This window comes from Gavialis gangeticus, unplaced genomic scaffold, assembly GCF_001723915.1.
Source record: "Gavialis gangeticus isolate Ggan-Ray unplaced genomic scaffold, GavGan_comp1, whole genome shotgun sequence".
NCBI classification, from domain to species: domain Eukaryota; kingdom Metazoa; phylum Chordata; order Crocodylia; family Gavialidae; genus Gavialis; species Gavialis gangeticus.
Genome location: NW_017729034.1, coordinates 72,155,985 through 72,170,934, shown reverse-complemented (window position 1 = coordinate 72,170,934; position 14,950 = coordinate 72,155,985). Strand labels below are relative to the sequence as shown.

Below are 14,950 nucleotides of genomic sequence, written 5' to 3'. Positions count from 1 at the left end.
TTGTGGGCCAGACCCCCCCCACGAGCCATATTTTGCCCACCACTGTTCTAGCAGGTGTTAGGCCCTGATCCAGTGCCCATTGAAATCAGCTGAAAGATTACCATTGACTTGAATGGGCTTTTAGATTTGTCTTTGGATCCCAATTCAGGAAGCCATCCCTATTCATAGAAAGTACTTCAGTGTATTCTTATCCAGACTTTGATGAAACGTTATGACTAGCTTTGCTTCCAACATTTGTAAAGATCACCTGAATCCAGAAACATAAAAAACATTTTAGCAGCTTTAAAATGTTTTTTTAAAATGTTTACCTCACTCCTACCTTGGGTAAATTCAAAAAGAGGTTGGACGAACACCTGTCTGGGGTCGTGTGATCCCAGCGTGTGCTCCTGCCAGTGGTGGGGGGTCAGACTAGATAATCTGTGCAAGTCCCTTCTGACCCCCAAACTACTATGAAAATATGAAATGATGTGTCAAGACTCTTTGGGTGCATCTACATATCACCCTGTGGTGTACTATGGCAATGAAGTGACCACATGTGTCTACACATGATTGCTAGCTACGTTGCTGTAGCGGTGCGCTCCCCAGGTATAGTGCACTGCTACGATGACGCAGTGGCAAAATTTACCCATGCGCTGTGTGCATGGCTCAATAACCACCCGTACTGCGCTATTCTTTAGTACCTTCAAAAAGAAGTACTAAAGCATGGCACAGTAACAGCATCACCATACGGCGATGTGTAAACACACCTTTTTTGCCTTAACTTAAATGTAAATATTTAAAAAATCAGTCAGGCATGTTGTTTGCTTATATTTGCAAAAAGTGCTTTGGAAATTACCTACAGAGTAACAGAGGAACCACCCTCAGTTCTACACTTTGGTGGTAATTATTTACATCCATGACAAAATATGAGTTCATAGATGCTTGTTGACAGATCTGATAGCTTTTTTGCATGGTGATAAATATGATACCCTTTCTTCAGTCTTACGCACATGTTTAACTTGAAGTTTCTAAAGGCAGATAACATAGGAAACTTTGAAAACACCTATTATACCTGTTTTTTTTCTTCCTATTGCAGGACCTTGATCAAGCTAAAACTTTTAATAAGTCTGTGGAAAATTTGTTTCTCTCTCTTGCTACACACATTAGAAGTAAGTGCCCTTTAGTGCTTTGTCATTTTAAAGCAAAGTGGTCAAGCATTTCAATTTCTGAATCATGCAGTAAGGGGTCTGTGTAGTGACGGACATTGAGAACAGTCACAAAGCACAGCTAGTCTTCCATCAGTGTTTCAACTTATTCTTTTGTCAAGCAGAAAAACAGATGATGCCAGCCAAGACATCTCTTCTTTCCTTTTAAGTAACAAAAAGACTTTTTAAAGTCACTTTAAAAAACATAACATAAATGCAGCAGTTGTTTAGATAAGAAAAGGTGGGGAAACTGAAAGTACTGCAGTGAAATCATTAATGGGGTGTGCAATATGCCTTTGTTTGGTTGCGTTATCTATCTCACCTACCCTCAGTAAATCTGTACCAGACTACCTTACTCTCCTTACTGAAAGAGGGGAGGAGCTAAAGCAAGACTAACACAGGAGCGTAAATGCTTAAAATGGATCTTGGATAGAAATCAGGTGCCGAAGTCCAAGAAAGCAATTTATAGAAACCCCTCCTAACCTGGTTAGATGCAAGAGACCCTTTAGGGGCCAAAGTCTTTTGCAGAAAAACTATGTACTAGTAGATATCTGAGGCCCAAGTAGATGTTAAAACAATGGTGCAGCTGGGATCTAAGGAATTTTCTGCCCCATCCCAAACATTGCACCTCCTGCCATGATAAATATGTATGGAAGGATGTGTGATGTTTGAGATAAGGCAGAAAATTCCTCTGATCCCAGCCATGTCACTGCAGAGCTGCCCCAACCTGATCCTACAGATCAGGCAGGGAGCGGCTGTCTCCCAGTCCAGGGCTACTGCCAGACCCCAATAGATTCCAGACTTGGACTGTCTGGGACTAGTCTGACAATTGGCTGATTGTTGGCCCAGCCACATGACAGCCCAGCTGCATGTGTGGTGTTTAGTATTCCTGGGACACCAGGACTCCAAGATCAGGGAGGCTGTCCCTATTCAGGGGCTCCATACCTTAGCCTAACTGTGCTTTTAAAAATCCTGTCTCCCTGCAGCCCCTTGTTTTAAATTGGGGGTTTACAGGGCAAGGCAGAAAAGGTTGCCAGGTTTGTGGCAAGGGGAGCCCTTCAGTTCTCCCCATTGGGAACATCTTTGTGGCTGGTTTGCCAGTTTATGGCATCATAAAGTGGCTGAATATATAGCTCTGTTACAATTTATGGTGTGATGAATACATTAATTGCACCACAATTGTAATGTGTGCCAGGGGCCTAATGTTCAGGTGCTACATATGCACAGAGGTGACACCTTTTTAATGGAGGTGAAGCTGTTTTGGATTCTCACTTAATGTACACTGAAAGCATTCAGTACAACTCTCATGGTAACCTTCATTGAGAAGGTGGCAGGGAATTCGGTGGTAGTGGTGATGTTTTGTATAATAGCCTAATGTTTTAAGCAGCTGCCCAACAAGTGGGAGACCTGAGTTTTAAGCCATCGTCAGCCTGTAGGGGTTCAAATTCACATCTGCTGTCTCCAAAGGAAGTGTGCTAACCACCAAGCTGGGGGCTTGGCTGGCCTGAGCATACTCCCCATGGCTCCTATTGACACGGACCCATTGTGCACAAAGAAATGTAAGTCATGGGGCCACAGAGAAAACAAGTAAGAGGTAGCCTGACTCAGGAGCCTAGTGATGAGGGCACTCACCTTGGTGGGGAAGGAGTCCTGGATTCTAGTCCTTGCTCCCTACACCAATTGTGTTTTTTTAATTTTTTTAATCCAGTGACCCTTAAAGCCAATTATAGGGAACTTAGGCTCCTACCTCATGTTTGTGAACTCAAAGGCCTGAGCTCTCAGCGTGCCTAAACATATTTGTTTGATTTTCACCCATTAAAGGTTTCATTTTCTGTCTGATCAGATTTTTAAAACTCTCTCTCCTCTTTCCCCTTCTTTTGAGCTCTCTGTGAGTGTATCTTTGTAAAACCATTTCTTCTTCTTTTAGTCTGCATAATCTTTCTCGTCCTCATTCCCCTTTCACTTTTACTCACTTATGTTACCTCCAGTTCTTCAGTAGATTGAGAAGGCAAATTTTGATATGTATAATGCCATATGTCTCCTATTTAATATACTAGAAACAGCCTGCACCTGCTGGAGTAAATGATTTATCCATATGTGCATAACCAAAGGTAGTGGTGGGCCTGTCTACACCACAGGGTGTGCTATAGCATGGAAGTGTGCAAGTGAGCTTTAAACCAGCCAGTTTACATATTGGAAGCAGTCTAGATACAGCAGCACTGAACAGCATATGGAATAATTTACCAGTAGCATAACTAAGGTGACCTGGGCAGCAGCTGACTTAGAGGGACGGCGGAAAAATAACAGCTGCTTCATATGCACAGGCTGACTTATTTTGCCTGTGTAATTCACTCTGCTTTTCCATAGTTCTAAGTGTAGATAGATTGCAAGACTGAATCTGGGACTTTCAATGACAAAATACAAGCTTTGGCCATTTGAGTTAGGACCAGAATCTCTTTAGCCATAAAAAAGTGTAGGCTGTTGCTTCTTGTTTTAATCAGGGCAAAAACATGGGGGACAGGAGACAGAGAAAGTTGTGTTTCCTGGCAGAAAGGGATTGAGTTATGTCCTCAAGTCCAAATCTGATACTAAACCTTCAGGTTAGACCCTCTGTCACTCCAGACCCTTTATAAATGCACATTTAAAAAATCCACTTGCACTTAGGACTGAGACTGTGAATGTATCTCCTGACATGTTTATTGTATAAACTAAGTACAATAAACACATGAGGACTGATTGACTTGCTTTTTGTTCCTAGTAGCACAGTGGCTTTAAAAGTTGTACATGCTGGAGTCCCATTGTTTCTGACTAGCAAAACACTCAGGTCTTCTGAGTGAGGTTCCCTCAACAGCAGTCAATGTCACTATAAGAAAAAAGGTATAATTCTCCACTATGAATTATATATGGCTATTGGTATTTTATGCACTGCTTGTACTGCAACATTATTAATTCTTCATAAGAATCTGCTTATTGTTTGCAGCACAGAAGGTATCTTTTGCTGAGATTTCCAGTTTCCAGTTCTAACAAGCACAGAGGAGCTCACTCCTCCAAAATAATGGGGCCCCTGATTTGCATTCTGAGGTGAAAGATGTGGAAAACCATTACATTTAAAGTTTTGAGTGTGCTGGCAGATATGTTTGGCCAGTGATATGAAGCCATAAAGATGCAATCCATTACCATGTCTTGCTGCATTGACTATAATACTGTCCAAATCTCTTGAGAAAAGAGTTTTTCTTTCTACTGAGGTCCTGATTCAGCAAAGTAGTTAAGTATAACAATAAGTACATGGGTAATCCTACTTGAGGTAATTGGGCTGCTTATATTTTAAAGTCATGCCTATGACTTAAAATGCCTGGCTTGAAGCTTGGGTATACAATGTTTCTGACTTCTTCCATATTTCAGATCTGTTTTGATAGTCTCCACCTTCCTAACTTTCACTATGGCACTCCTGTAAATTATTATAATGATCTTGCATTTATGTAATATCTTTTATCTCAAAGAAACCCAAAGCGCTTTGGAAATCAGTATGTAAGCTATGCACATGAATCATTGTTTTATCCTCCTCTGAATTTCAGCCACTTTTGTGAGAAACTTTATTTAGTAGCCTGAAATAACTCTATACAGAAGCTGAAGACAGGAAGTGAAGAATATGTTTTCCAGTTGAAACTGCAGGGTGGATTTAAATTGGCTGAATGTAATTACAGAAAATGGGACAGGTGTTTATTTTCCTATCCATTTCTTCCTCTCAGGAAAGCAATAGTAGATGTATAGTTTAAAAGATCTGAAAAGCATAGGATTAGCCTCCAAAATCTCCTAGCCACGCTGACACTCTGTAACATTTCTCTCTCTGTTGTCTTCATTTAAGAAGTCTCAAAGTCCCACGATGATGTGACAGCTGACAAGAGTCTCCTAACTACAGATTATGGCCAGGATGTGAATTGGAGGAGGGAAAGGAGGAGCCAGTCTGACACAGCCATCAACATTGCAAGCAGGGTATGTGAATCAATAATATACTTGACCCTTACAATTTTAAGGGCTGTTTTCTAAATAGAATATGATTAGGGGATGGAAGGTTGTCATGACATGGTTTTGGCTTTATTAAAGCTAAAGTTACTTCGAGATGGCCACTAAAATCATTCCTGCTTGTGACTTAATTTTTCTTTTTGGCTGGAATTCACCAGGCTTGGTAGCGAGTGCTGTGCAATTACTTTGCCCCATGCTGTGCCAGCCATCAGTTTGCTCTGATTGTGCTTTCAGTCTGCTCCTGGCTCTGCTTCAGTCTTTAGGCTAGGGACAAAAATTACACTGGTATAAGTGATTGGAACCTGGTTCAAATCTGCAACAAGATGAAAGCTCTGTGCACATAAACTACTTTCAAAGTGACTGAAACTGGTTTAAGATAAACTTGTAGATGTAGTATCTGACTTAATTGATTTATGTTAAATCAGTTTATTGAATGTTTGTTCCAGATTCTCTTCAGATTCAAGTTAACTTTCAGTCCCCCAGCATCCCAGGATGCTTTGCACCTCCCCCACAACCCTGCCCCCCTTTTAAAGGTGGTTGGGTTAGCCTTGGCCCAAGCTGTCTGCTCCAGGTGAGCATGGAGGTATGCTCTAGTGCCCCTGGCTTCTGGCCTGGGCCCCTGCAGGCATGTGGCTGCATTTCTGGAATCAAAAATGAATGTCTGTTCAGTCGCTTGTTGGTTCAATCGATGCAGTTTAAACTAACCTGTGAAGATTGATTAATTCAGCCTTGAGCTTTTTGATTGCCTGTATTTAGTCCTAATGATACAAAGCGGGGGACCAGAGCAGAGCTGCTGGTTCTGTTGGGGCATCTTGTGTAATTTGCTAATCAATCAAGGGGAGCTGTTGGCTCTTGCATGAACTCTTGGACAGGAAAGTGAAAGAAAGTTTTCTGCCCTTCTCCCCTTTTTGGTCACTAACTGTTAGTATCTTTGAGATGGGTAGTTAGCCATGTTAGCTGCAAGTTTGGCAGAAGACAGTGCAGTGTGAAACCTTGTAAACTAACTTGTTCAGAGAGGCCTTGCTTTCCATAGACTTACTCCCCAGTTTGTCAGATTTTACAAAGCCTATTCACGTCTGATAAAGTAGGCTGTAGCCCATGAAAGCTCATGCCTTTCCAAACAAGTTGATTTATAAGGTACCACACTGCCTTGTCTCTGTTGGTGTCTTTGAAATGGTGAACAAAATACGTGTTCACTCTTTTTATTGTGTGGGGATGGAAATATGAAGCTGCTGTAGAACAGTGAACTGTTGCCTTATACGCACTTTACTCCCAAATAGTTGAACTTTATACACTGAAAATTTCCAGGTGGTGAGCCCTCCATTGAGTTGCCACAGCTACTTAAGCAAATAGATTTCACATACTAAGTTGTTATGATAGGCTTTTATGTAAGTGCTCTAGCTTTAGGGCAATTCTCACAATAGGAATCAGGAAGGAAATTTCCTCTTTCCTCCCTCCCTCCTTTCAGTATAACCTTGCACGGTCACCTTGCTGCTTTCGTGTTCCTCTAAAACTTCCAATACTGGTTGGGTTCAGAGTCAGAATGCAAGACTCAGTGGACTGATGATTTGACTTGGTGTGACAAATCCTATTATACTTGTGTAAATGAAGCAAAATTGCTCTGTTTTTTTTTTAATTGGATGAATTGAAACAGTGTTACAAATATTATTCAAAGCAGAAAGACTGACCCTGTCAGTGTGGTAGGGTTTTGTTTTTCATTGTACGAGACTAGAACATACATATGCTTCCCCTGAAAGAGCATTGCCATGTTTCATTGCACTGAGAAGCAGCATGGGTGGAATTAGTGGGTTAATTGTCTGCATACCATAGCTGTGTTTCCGTTGCATACTAAACACACACCCTGTTATGTTTTAAGGGTGAATGAGGATTCTGTAATTTGCCAAGCATATCAATGGTAGATCTCAAACTATAGGCCTGCAATTTTTAATGACTTTAAGGCCCTAAAATATTCAAGCATTTAAGGTACACCAGCACTTTATATTGAGAGAGAGAGAAGGGTAACACGTTTCTTGATTGTGCGGTAAGGGCTTTGCTTCTGCAAACCAAGAGTCTCTTGTTTCCCTCAGACTGTAAACCTTGAACATCTGCTGGAGTTAGGGCTGATTTGGGTGAAGTTTTACTGCAGTTTTGGTTGATCTTTCTTTTTTTTCCTTATGTGGGTATCATTGTTATCTAGGTTCTCTGGTGCTGGGGAAATTTGCACTGACATCTTTCTCCCCATCTTCTGGCTTTTTTTACTCATGCAGCAATTCCTAAATGTATTCTTTAGCTATTACTCTTCTCATTTTTTTCCTGCATTTTCTTTCATTCTGATTTTTGTAAATCTTTTTTTCTAGTGGACATATCTATCATATCTCACACTTTGCTGTGTAGTTGGTTCATTCATTTTTATCAAACACCTGATCTGCTAGTTCCTGTATGATTTGCTATCTTCCTTTTATCAGTGCAAACAAGGTTGCCACCTTTCTGTTATTCAGATCTCATTCTTTGTATTCCTTCTTCCAGAAGTCTTAAAGTGATCTCAAACTATAGTTCTATTCTGAAGATTGACAGTGTCAAAATGACATTTTCTTAATTTAACATGCCTGATTTTTGTGCTTCTTGAGATATAGTTATTTGCTTTGACTATACATGTACATATACATTACTGTTTTCTACTCCTGTTAGATTTGTAGAGTGAGCACAATGCAGATGGAGTGAGGTAATATCTTTATTAATTCATGCCTCAACAGTAGAATTACTGATGGCGTTCCAGTGGGTGGGCCAAATTCTGTCCTTAGTTACACCTGAAAACCCCCTTAAAAATAACTTGCTCAAATTAGTTGGGGGTAGAATATATCCCACAAATCTCTTGCTTGTCAGGATGCATAAGTCTTAAAGAACCCACTTTCATTTTTAGATCTGAGGCTGCAGGAGTGATGTTGGAGGGGTGGAAGTCTTTTTTTTGGGACATGAGCAAAACCTGGATACAATTGAGAAGCAATAAATATCGAATCCTCTGATGCCGATCTTAGCTTTGTCTTTCAAAGTAGGACTTCACAGTAGCATAACTAGGGCAGGGCGACTGCAGCAGCTGCCCCGGGCACTGACTTAGGGGGCAGAAAAATATCAGTTGCTGCCATAGTTGCACAATCATGCTGGCAGGACAGGGGCAGCCAGGAGTTGCCACTGCCCCCATGCATCCTGTTGCCTCTGGTGCCTGGTTACTTTCTTACACCTTTGGAGCTTTAGTCCCAAGGGTAAGATCCATCTCTCTCAAGTGAACTTCACTGTTTGTGCTACCATCTGGCAAGCTTGACCATATGGGTTAAAGTGGGGTGGAGGGGTGAGAGGGGAGAGCATATTTAACTGAGAAAAGACTGAAAATGTTCTGATGGTAACAGCTGGTCAATGCAAAATCTGACTTCATGAGGTAAGATTTAGAACATGCCATTTTAGCGCCTCTCGGGCCAGAATATCATAGTACTTTAAAAACATTAAACAAGCTCTGCAACATCCCAAGGAAAAGGAGAATTGTTTTTATTCTTATTACATGGATGGAGAAACCCCGAAACAAGGCTCAAAGAGGCTTACACAATATGTTAACAGCAGTCAGGTACCCAGTATCACCAACCCCACTGTGTCAAAAATCATGAGACAAACTCTTAAAAATCAAGAGATCTGGAATGTAAATCATGAGAGGCTGTTTTTGAAGTGTGTGTTTGGGGGGTTATATGTGAAGGTGTGGGGGCTGTGTGTGTGTGGGGCTTGGAGCCTGGGGAGGGGGAGTCCCCACACACCTGGGCAAAATATGGGGTACTGTGGGTCAGGAGTGAGGGGCAGCAGCAGGGCTGGGGGGACTGTGGCTTGGGCATGAGGGACAGACACACCAACACACAGACACATGCACACAGACAGACAGCTGCCCATGGCTCTGTTGCATGACTTGCCCTGGCCCCAGGGCCCCGCTCAGCCCAGCTGCTGCCCCTCTCTCTCCCTCCCTCACCATAGAGGCCTCGATCTGTGCCTCCTGCCCCCTCTCTCTCTTCCTGCCCCTTCTCCTCCACAGACTTACCAGTCTGGCACTCTCTACACGCACCAGAAGAAAAATTCCTGAGATTTGATCTCTCTATCAGGCAATCACGAGTCAGAGTTAATTTGACGTGGAAATCAGGAGTCTCATGATTTTCATGAGAGTTGGTATTACTGAATACCACCCTCTTAGTGGACACAGGCACAGATATTAAGAACAGGCTAAATAGGGGTCTAATTTATGCAGGAGGTTAGATCAAATGACAAGATATGGCACTGGTATTTACTGTACCTCATGACATCTAACATCTTTAGGGTTTTTGCTTTATATTTAGCAAAGTAGTCAATACAGTTACTCTTTTTTTTTTGTGGCTCCAAAGCACTAGCTAAAGTGTATGGTCAAGCAGATTGTGTTAGGTAGGAGAAGAACTGTTGACAGTATCGGGTAATTCTTTAATGAAACCCTGCTAATTTACAAAGAGTGCATGAAGTCCTGTTTTCCTGACCACAGGCGATGGTTTCTTTTAACACATTTCCATGCCCATTTATAGCCAGCACTTGGACAAAGGCTCTCTTTCTGGGCTTTTCTCAGGGCTGTGTTCCCAAAGCAAATTCTGGAACTATCCTTAACTGTTTCTTGGATTTATTAGAAATGAAGGGCAGCTGCTACACCCACCAGTGTGAATTAAATTTAATCCAGCTCATGAGAGGAATAGTTTGGCTGTTCCTCAAGCTGTTGTTCAGATTGAAGTCTTTTTTCAAAATAATTGTACCTTTTCATCTTATCTGATGTCTATGTTCTTAGTTCTTCTCCCTTCTGGTGCATGGGTACAACTGGCAAAAGTACATTAGCTGATTTTGGCGGCTATTGCAGGTCATATATTTGCTAGTCTTGAGGTGTGAAATCCACCCATTCTCTTTCTCTTTAATGCAAATATCTGTTAAAAGTGACCTTCTCCTTCTTTCCCACTGCTATCAGTTTTTATTCTATGACCGTAGGAGCATGTATTTCATATATTGTACTACCTCACTTCTCATGCGCAACACACCTTTTCCCCACAGATCACCCCCACAAATTGGAACATGTGTTAAGTGGGGAAGCTTTTTTGGGTGTTTTATTTTTTGTGCTTCTTTCCCCCTCCTACCTGGGATAGAAGCACCCAGTACAGCAGCTATGGAATTACTACTGTGGAAAAACAACCAAACAAACAAAAAAAATGCATGTACGTTTGTTACTACATCTCTTACAGATTCAAAATGCACCCAGCCTGCAGCAGCTCATCATTGGCACAAAAGACAACAATGCAGTCTTTACCAAAAAGGGTTGCAGGCCAGGAGAAGACCTTCCTTCTAGTCCCCTGAGTGATGTCGTCTTCTGTGGTGGTGTAAAACATGTAAGTATTGACATAAAGCAGGGAGGGATGTCAAACTTACCAGTAGCACCGCCCCCCCATGTCCCCCCGGCTGGATCCAGACCATGGGGCTTCTTATGGGCTGAATCTGAAATGCAGGGAGCCTCCCAGGCTGGATCCAGACCTGGCAGTGGCTCCACCACTGGGAATTTGCCAGCAGATCCTGACTCCACTTGCCCTGCTCCCGAATTTCTGGCCCTCTGAGCCCTGCAGGCTGGGTAAAATGGCTCCTTGGGCTGGGTCTGGCCTGCAGGCTGTATGTTTGACTGCCCTGGCAGTGGGTGCCCTATCCGATGTTAGTCATGGATATTGTTGCTGATAGTTTTGGGTGTCCTTTGCAAAATGTATGCACCTCCTGGGTGAAATTGGATTCCAGTAAAGCATAAATGGAGTTACCATGTCTCAATAGCTGTATTGGAGTGTTTCCAAACATGCATAGTAGAACAAGCTTAGACATGTAGGACAAGAAATGGAGGCACATGGGGAATGTAGGGGTCTTAGTGGAATTCAGGCTGTTACGTAAAGAGAAAGCAAAAATATGTTTAACCACTTAGACCCCTGAAAACTGTATATGGCACTCAGGCCTCTGAGCAGTGAGGCAGGATTTGGCCTATAGCATCTAGGTATTTCACACTTGGTGTTAAGAAGGAAGTGGAATAATACAGTTTTTTGGAGCCATGCCAACCCAAACCAGCCTCCTGCTGGTTGCTTAATAATATGTTATATTTCCTTTGCAATGTGTAAGTATACATCCTTTGCTTGCAGTGCTTGTTGTTGTGCAAGCATCTGGTGCTTATTAACACAGTGTGCTGAAAACAACCCTGCCCTCCTTGCACAGTGCTACCTAATCGGAACAGCGCTGGTTAGCATAGACCTACCTCTTTTGATTAAGAAGAAAATACCATGAAAAAAACTTTAAACCAACTTGCAAAATTGTCATTAAAATATATTCAAGCAGGGACAAAATCTATTCATCCTCCTTTTTGCCATGATGAGTGATAGTGAAAAAAAGAAAGTCCTTTTTTGTTTTTATTTTTTATTTCCTTGTTTAAAAAATCCAGTACAATGAGTGGGGAGCAGCTTTTAACAAAGCTACAATCAAATTAAACTCCACTCTGACTTCCATCCATGTGCTTACATGTTATGTACGCAGCTTCAAAGTAGTTCCTCTCAGGACTTCACTTTTCACACTGACCCTTCTTTCAAAAGAAACATGGTTTGCTGTTTTGCTCATAAGACTGCATAGGTCACTTCTTTGACTTCAGTCAAAGTCACTGGTGTGAACTGTATAGCAAACCTGTGTACATTTAAATATCACTCTTCCATGCAAATGTCATGTAATCTATTGTAAACATTAGCCTGTACTCTTAGTTGCTAAGGCATGCAAAGTAAAAACTCCTTGGTTAACCAAGCTGTATGTGGGATGGTGTTTTTTCAGAGGGTGTGTTTTACAGAATAGTGACTTAGTATTCAGTGAGGGTGCTAGTGTGAGATAATTACTGCAATAGCAACTTCTTAGCGACACTGACTGGAACCATTACTTAAAAAGAAACCTCGGAGTAATTGTGTTAAAGACTATGATTAAAAGTCAATGGAGACCAAGCCTGTTTTGATTTTAAAAACGTTGCGTGATATCACAAGGGCTGGATTGCACCCAGAGTGTATGTGGCTGTGAAGAAGCATAGAGGTTGGTCCCTCACCCTAGTTTCATGCCTTGTGTAAGTGTTGGACATAGATGTTCCACTGGTGAGCTGCACCTCAGAACCTCCTTCCTCCAAGGAGCAGGGAGGAGAAGTGAAACTATGGATCCACCTTCTCTCTGCATTGGCAGACAAATGTGGTGGCAAGGCAGGGAAGGTGTCTGAAGCGAAATCGTGCCTGCCGTGTCAGATGTCATTTAGAATGGATCTCAGTGCACAACTGGAGAGGCCCACAGAATATTTAATAAGTGATGCAGTACCTTCCGTTGCATTTCCTCCAGGGCCCTGAAGGGGCAGAGGGAGACAGGAGCTCTTCTCACTGGGGTTGTGCACTGTGGCAGAATCCCTTACTTTTGGTTGCACACCAAAGCATAGTTTAGGGACATGTTTCATATTTGCTGTTACCGTCAATGGGAGTCAGTAAGGTCCAGTAATGTTCCTATCAAACATGTTTCTGACCATGGGCACTTTTATGATGCCAGAAAGCTTGTCCAAAAGCTCTCCCATCTGTGCAGCTAGTCCAATAAAAGGTATCACAGAGAAGCCTTGTCTCGCTTTAAAAATATTTTTTTATGTTTGCATATTTTATTGTTGTCAGTTTCCAGGTACAGAAATGGGTATGTGCAGGATAGTTATAGTCAGTCATTTGTAGAGAAAGATACTGTCCTTAGCCCATGCAGATGAATATATAAAAATGGTTCATTTTATATAGAAAAATAGAAAATCAAATGTTATGGTCTAGTATACGTATAGCAAAGATGGTGAAAGAATAGTTTCATGTATAGATTATCTTGGATCAGAATCACTTGCAATAGCTTTAACAATCAACTTAGCACAAAGAAATGTAGAATTAGAGGGTAAAAAATTACCATCTCATTGGATGCAAGCTTGCATTTCCTTGATCTTTGTCTTTTGTCAGGGGAGTTTATTTAGCCTTAACAGCACTTGCACTGAGGCTGACAATTTTGACAAGGCTAACATCACTGGGGAAATAGAGTTTGCCATCAAATATATCTTCAAAACCTGCACTTTAGAAGTCTGCATCAATGCTTGCAAGAATCTGGCTTATGGAGAGGAGAAGAAAAAAAAGTGTAACCCGTAAGTATTTTTGGTTTCAAAAGACAGGGAAAAAAACAAGGCAAATAAAAATAAAAGTGTATGAGCTTAAAGTGTCACAGAGTAATATCCAGCTGCCATTTTGTATACAGGACAAATGTATGTATTGGCCAACAATGCCTGCAAAAAATGTGCACACCCATGCTAAGTGGTTACAACATGAAGCAGAAAGTTGAGAGATCTCTTACAGTTTCTAGTCATCTTGTGACTCACTGTGTGACACTGGTGAGTTATTTAACACTTCTGTGCTTCATCTTTCCTATCATTAACATGGGGAATACTTCCAGATTTTGCAAGATGTTTTGATATATAAAGGCAGGTAACTTCAAACTATAGTAATATGTTATTAGACATACAAAGAATACCCATTTTCTACAGATGAAAGATGTAAGCATACTTTTTTTTTCAGGCTTGCAACATTTAGATGATGTCTTGCCTGTTTGTTAATTTGTTTATGAATGATTCTCTCAGCCTTTCCATGGAAGCAATCATTCATGGAAAATTGCTAGTCGGAGTATCCAGCCATATGTTTAATGCTTGACCTTGCTATCATGCACTATGTGAATGAGTCTGAATCAGCATTCTAAAATTCCAGAGTTCAGCTCAGATCCTACCAGGAAGAATTTGCTGCAACATCTCTTGCAGAGAAGGGGACTAAAATGAGTTGTCTGACAAAAACCAAAAAGCCTGGCTGGGATGCCAGGTAATGAAATTATGTGGTTAGGGAATGTTTAATAAGTGCTGAATACTCCTGAAGTTTCCTAGCTGTGTAGACAGTATGCAAATCACAAGAAGCCTAGGGAGTTGTGTGGAAAGATTTATGTAATGAACATAACACTCCATATTGGCTAGACTGAGTGCTCTTTCTGCAGAAAAAGGGTATGAGCACTGGTTGCAGTTAGGACACAGGCAACAAAACTTGGCTGGTGAGAAGTTTATAACAGGCTTTCAGTCCTGCTAGAAATCTGAGCTGTACGTGGGTTGGTTTCCTTGATAAATGTATTACTTCATGTTTATTCAGTAGGAAGCTTAAGCTTTTAAACACACACACAGGTACGGTAGTGGTTTTTACAGTTCAAAGGGGCTTGAGAAGCATGGGAAAGGAATGCAAGGTCTACGTTGCTGCTGAGAGAGATGACTGATCTACAGCTCAGAGGCTGATTAAACAGAGTTATTCTATAATGAATTGAATACAACATGCTGTCATGTTAAAAGATGGTTCTGGTAGCATTTGGGAATCTAGAATGCCATTAATCATCTTTCGAGTAAATCTAATATCTTTTATTAGACCAACTCAGATTTGGGAGTGAGGAGCACTAGCAAGGCTGGGGGGTGGGAAAGAGGCTGCAGGTTGGGAGTGAGGGGCACCAGTGGGGAGCAGGGAGCTGTGGGTTAGGAGTGAGCAGCATCAGCCAGCTGGGCTGGGGGGTGGGAAAGTGGCTCTGGGCCGGAAGTGAAGCCAGGGGAGCAGGCAGCATATCAC

At 41.7% G+C, this 14,950-nt stretch overlaps 1 protein-coding gene across 3 annotated transcripts in view; it reads left to right on the top strand.

The window, feature by feature from the left end:
• Window positions 1–14,950, top strand: part of SYTL3 (synaptotagmin like 3) — a 65,295-nt gene that overhangs the window by 32,345 nt on the left and 18,000 nt on the right. For 2 of the 3 annotated variants that reach the window (XM_019527166.1, XM_019527168.1), the window contains exons 7-11: window positions 1,076–1,148; window positions 5,050–5,177; window positions 10,490–10,633; window positions 13,271–13,449; window positions 14,063–14,170. In XM_019527166.1, the coding sequence (XP_019382711.1) occupies window positions 1,076–1,148; window positions 5,050–5,177; window positions 10,490–10,633; window positions 13,271–13,449; window positions 14,063–14,170 (632 nt within the window). The remainder of the gene's footprint in view (window positions 1–1,075; window positions 1,149–5,049; window positions 5,178–10,489; window positions 10,634–13,270; window positions 13,450–14,062; window positions 14,171–14,950) is intronic. The other variant, XM_019527167.1, reaches the window with a different exon arrangement.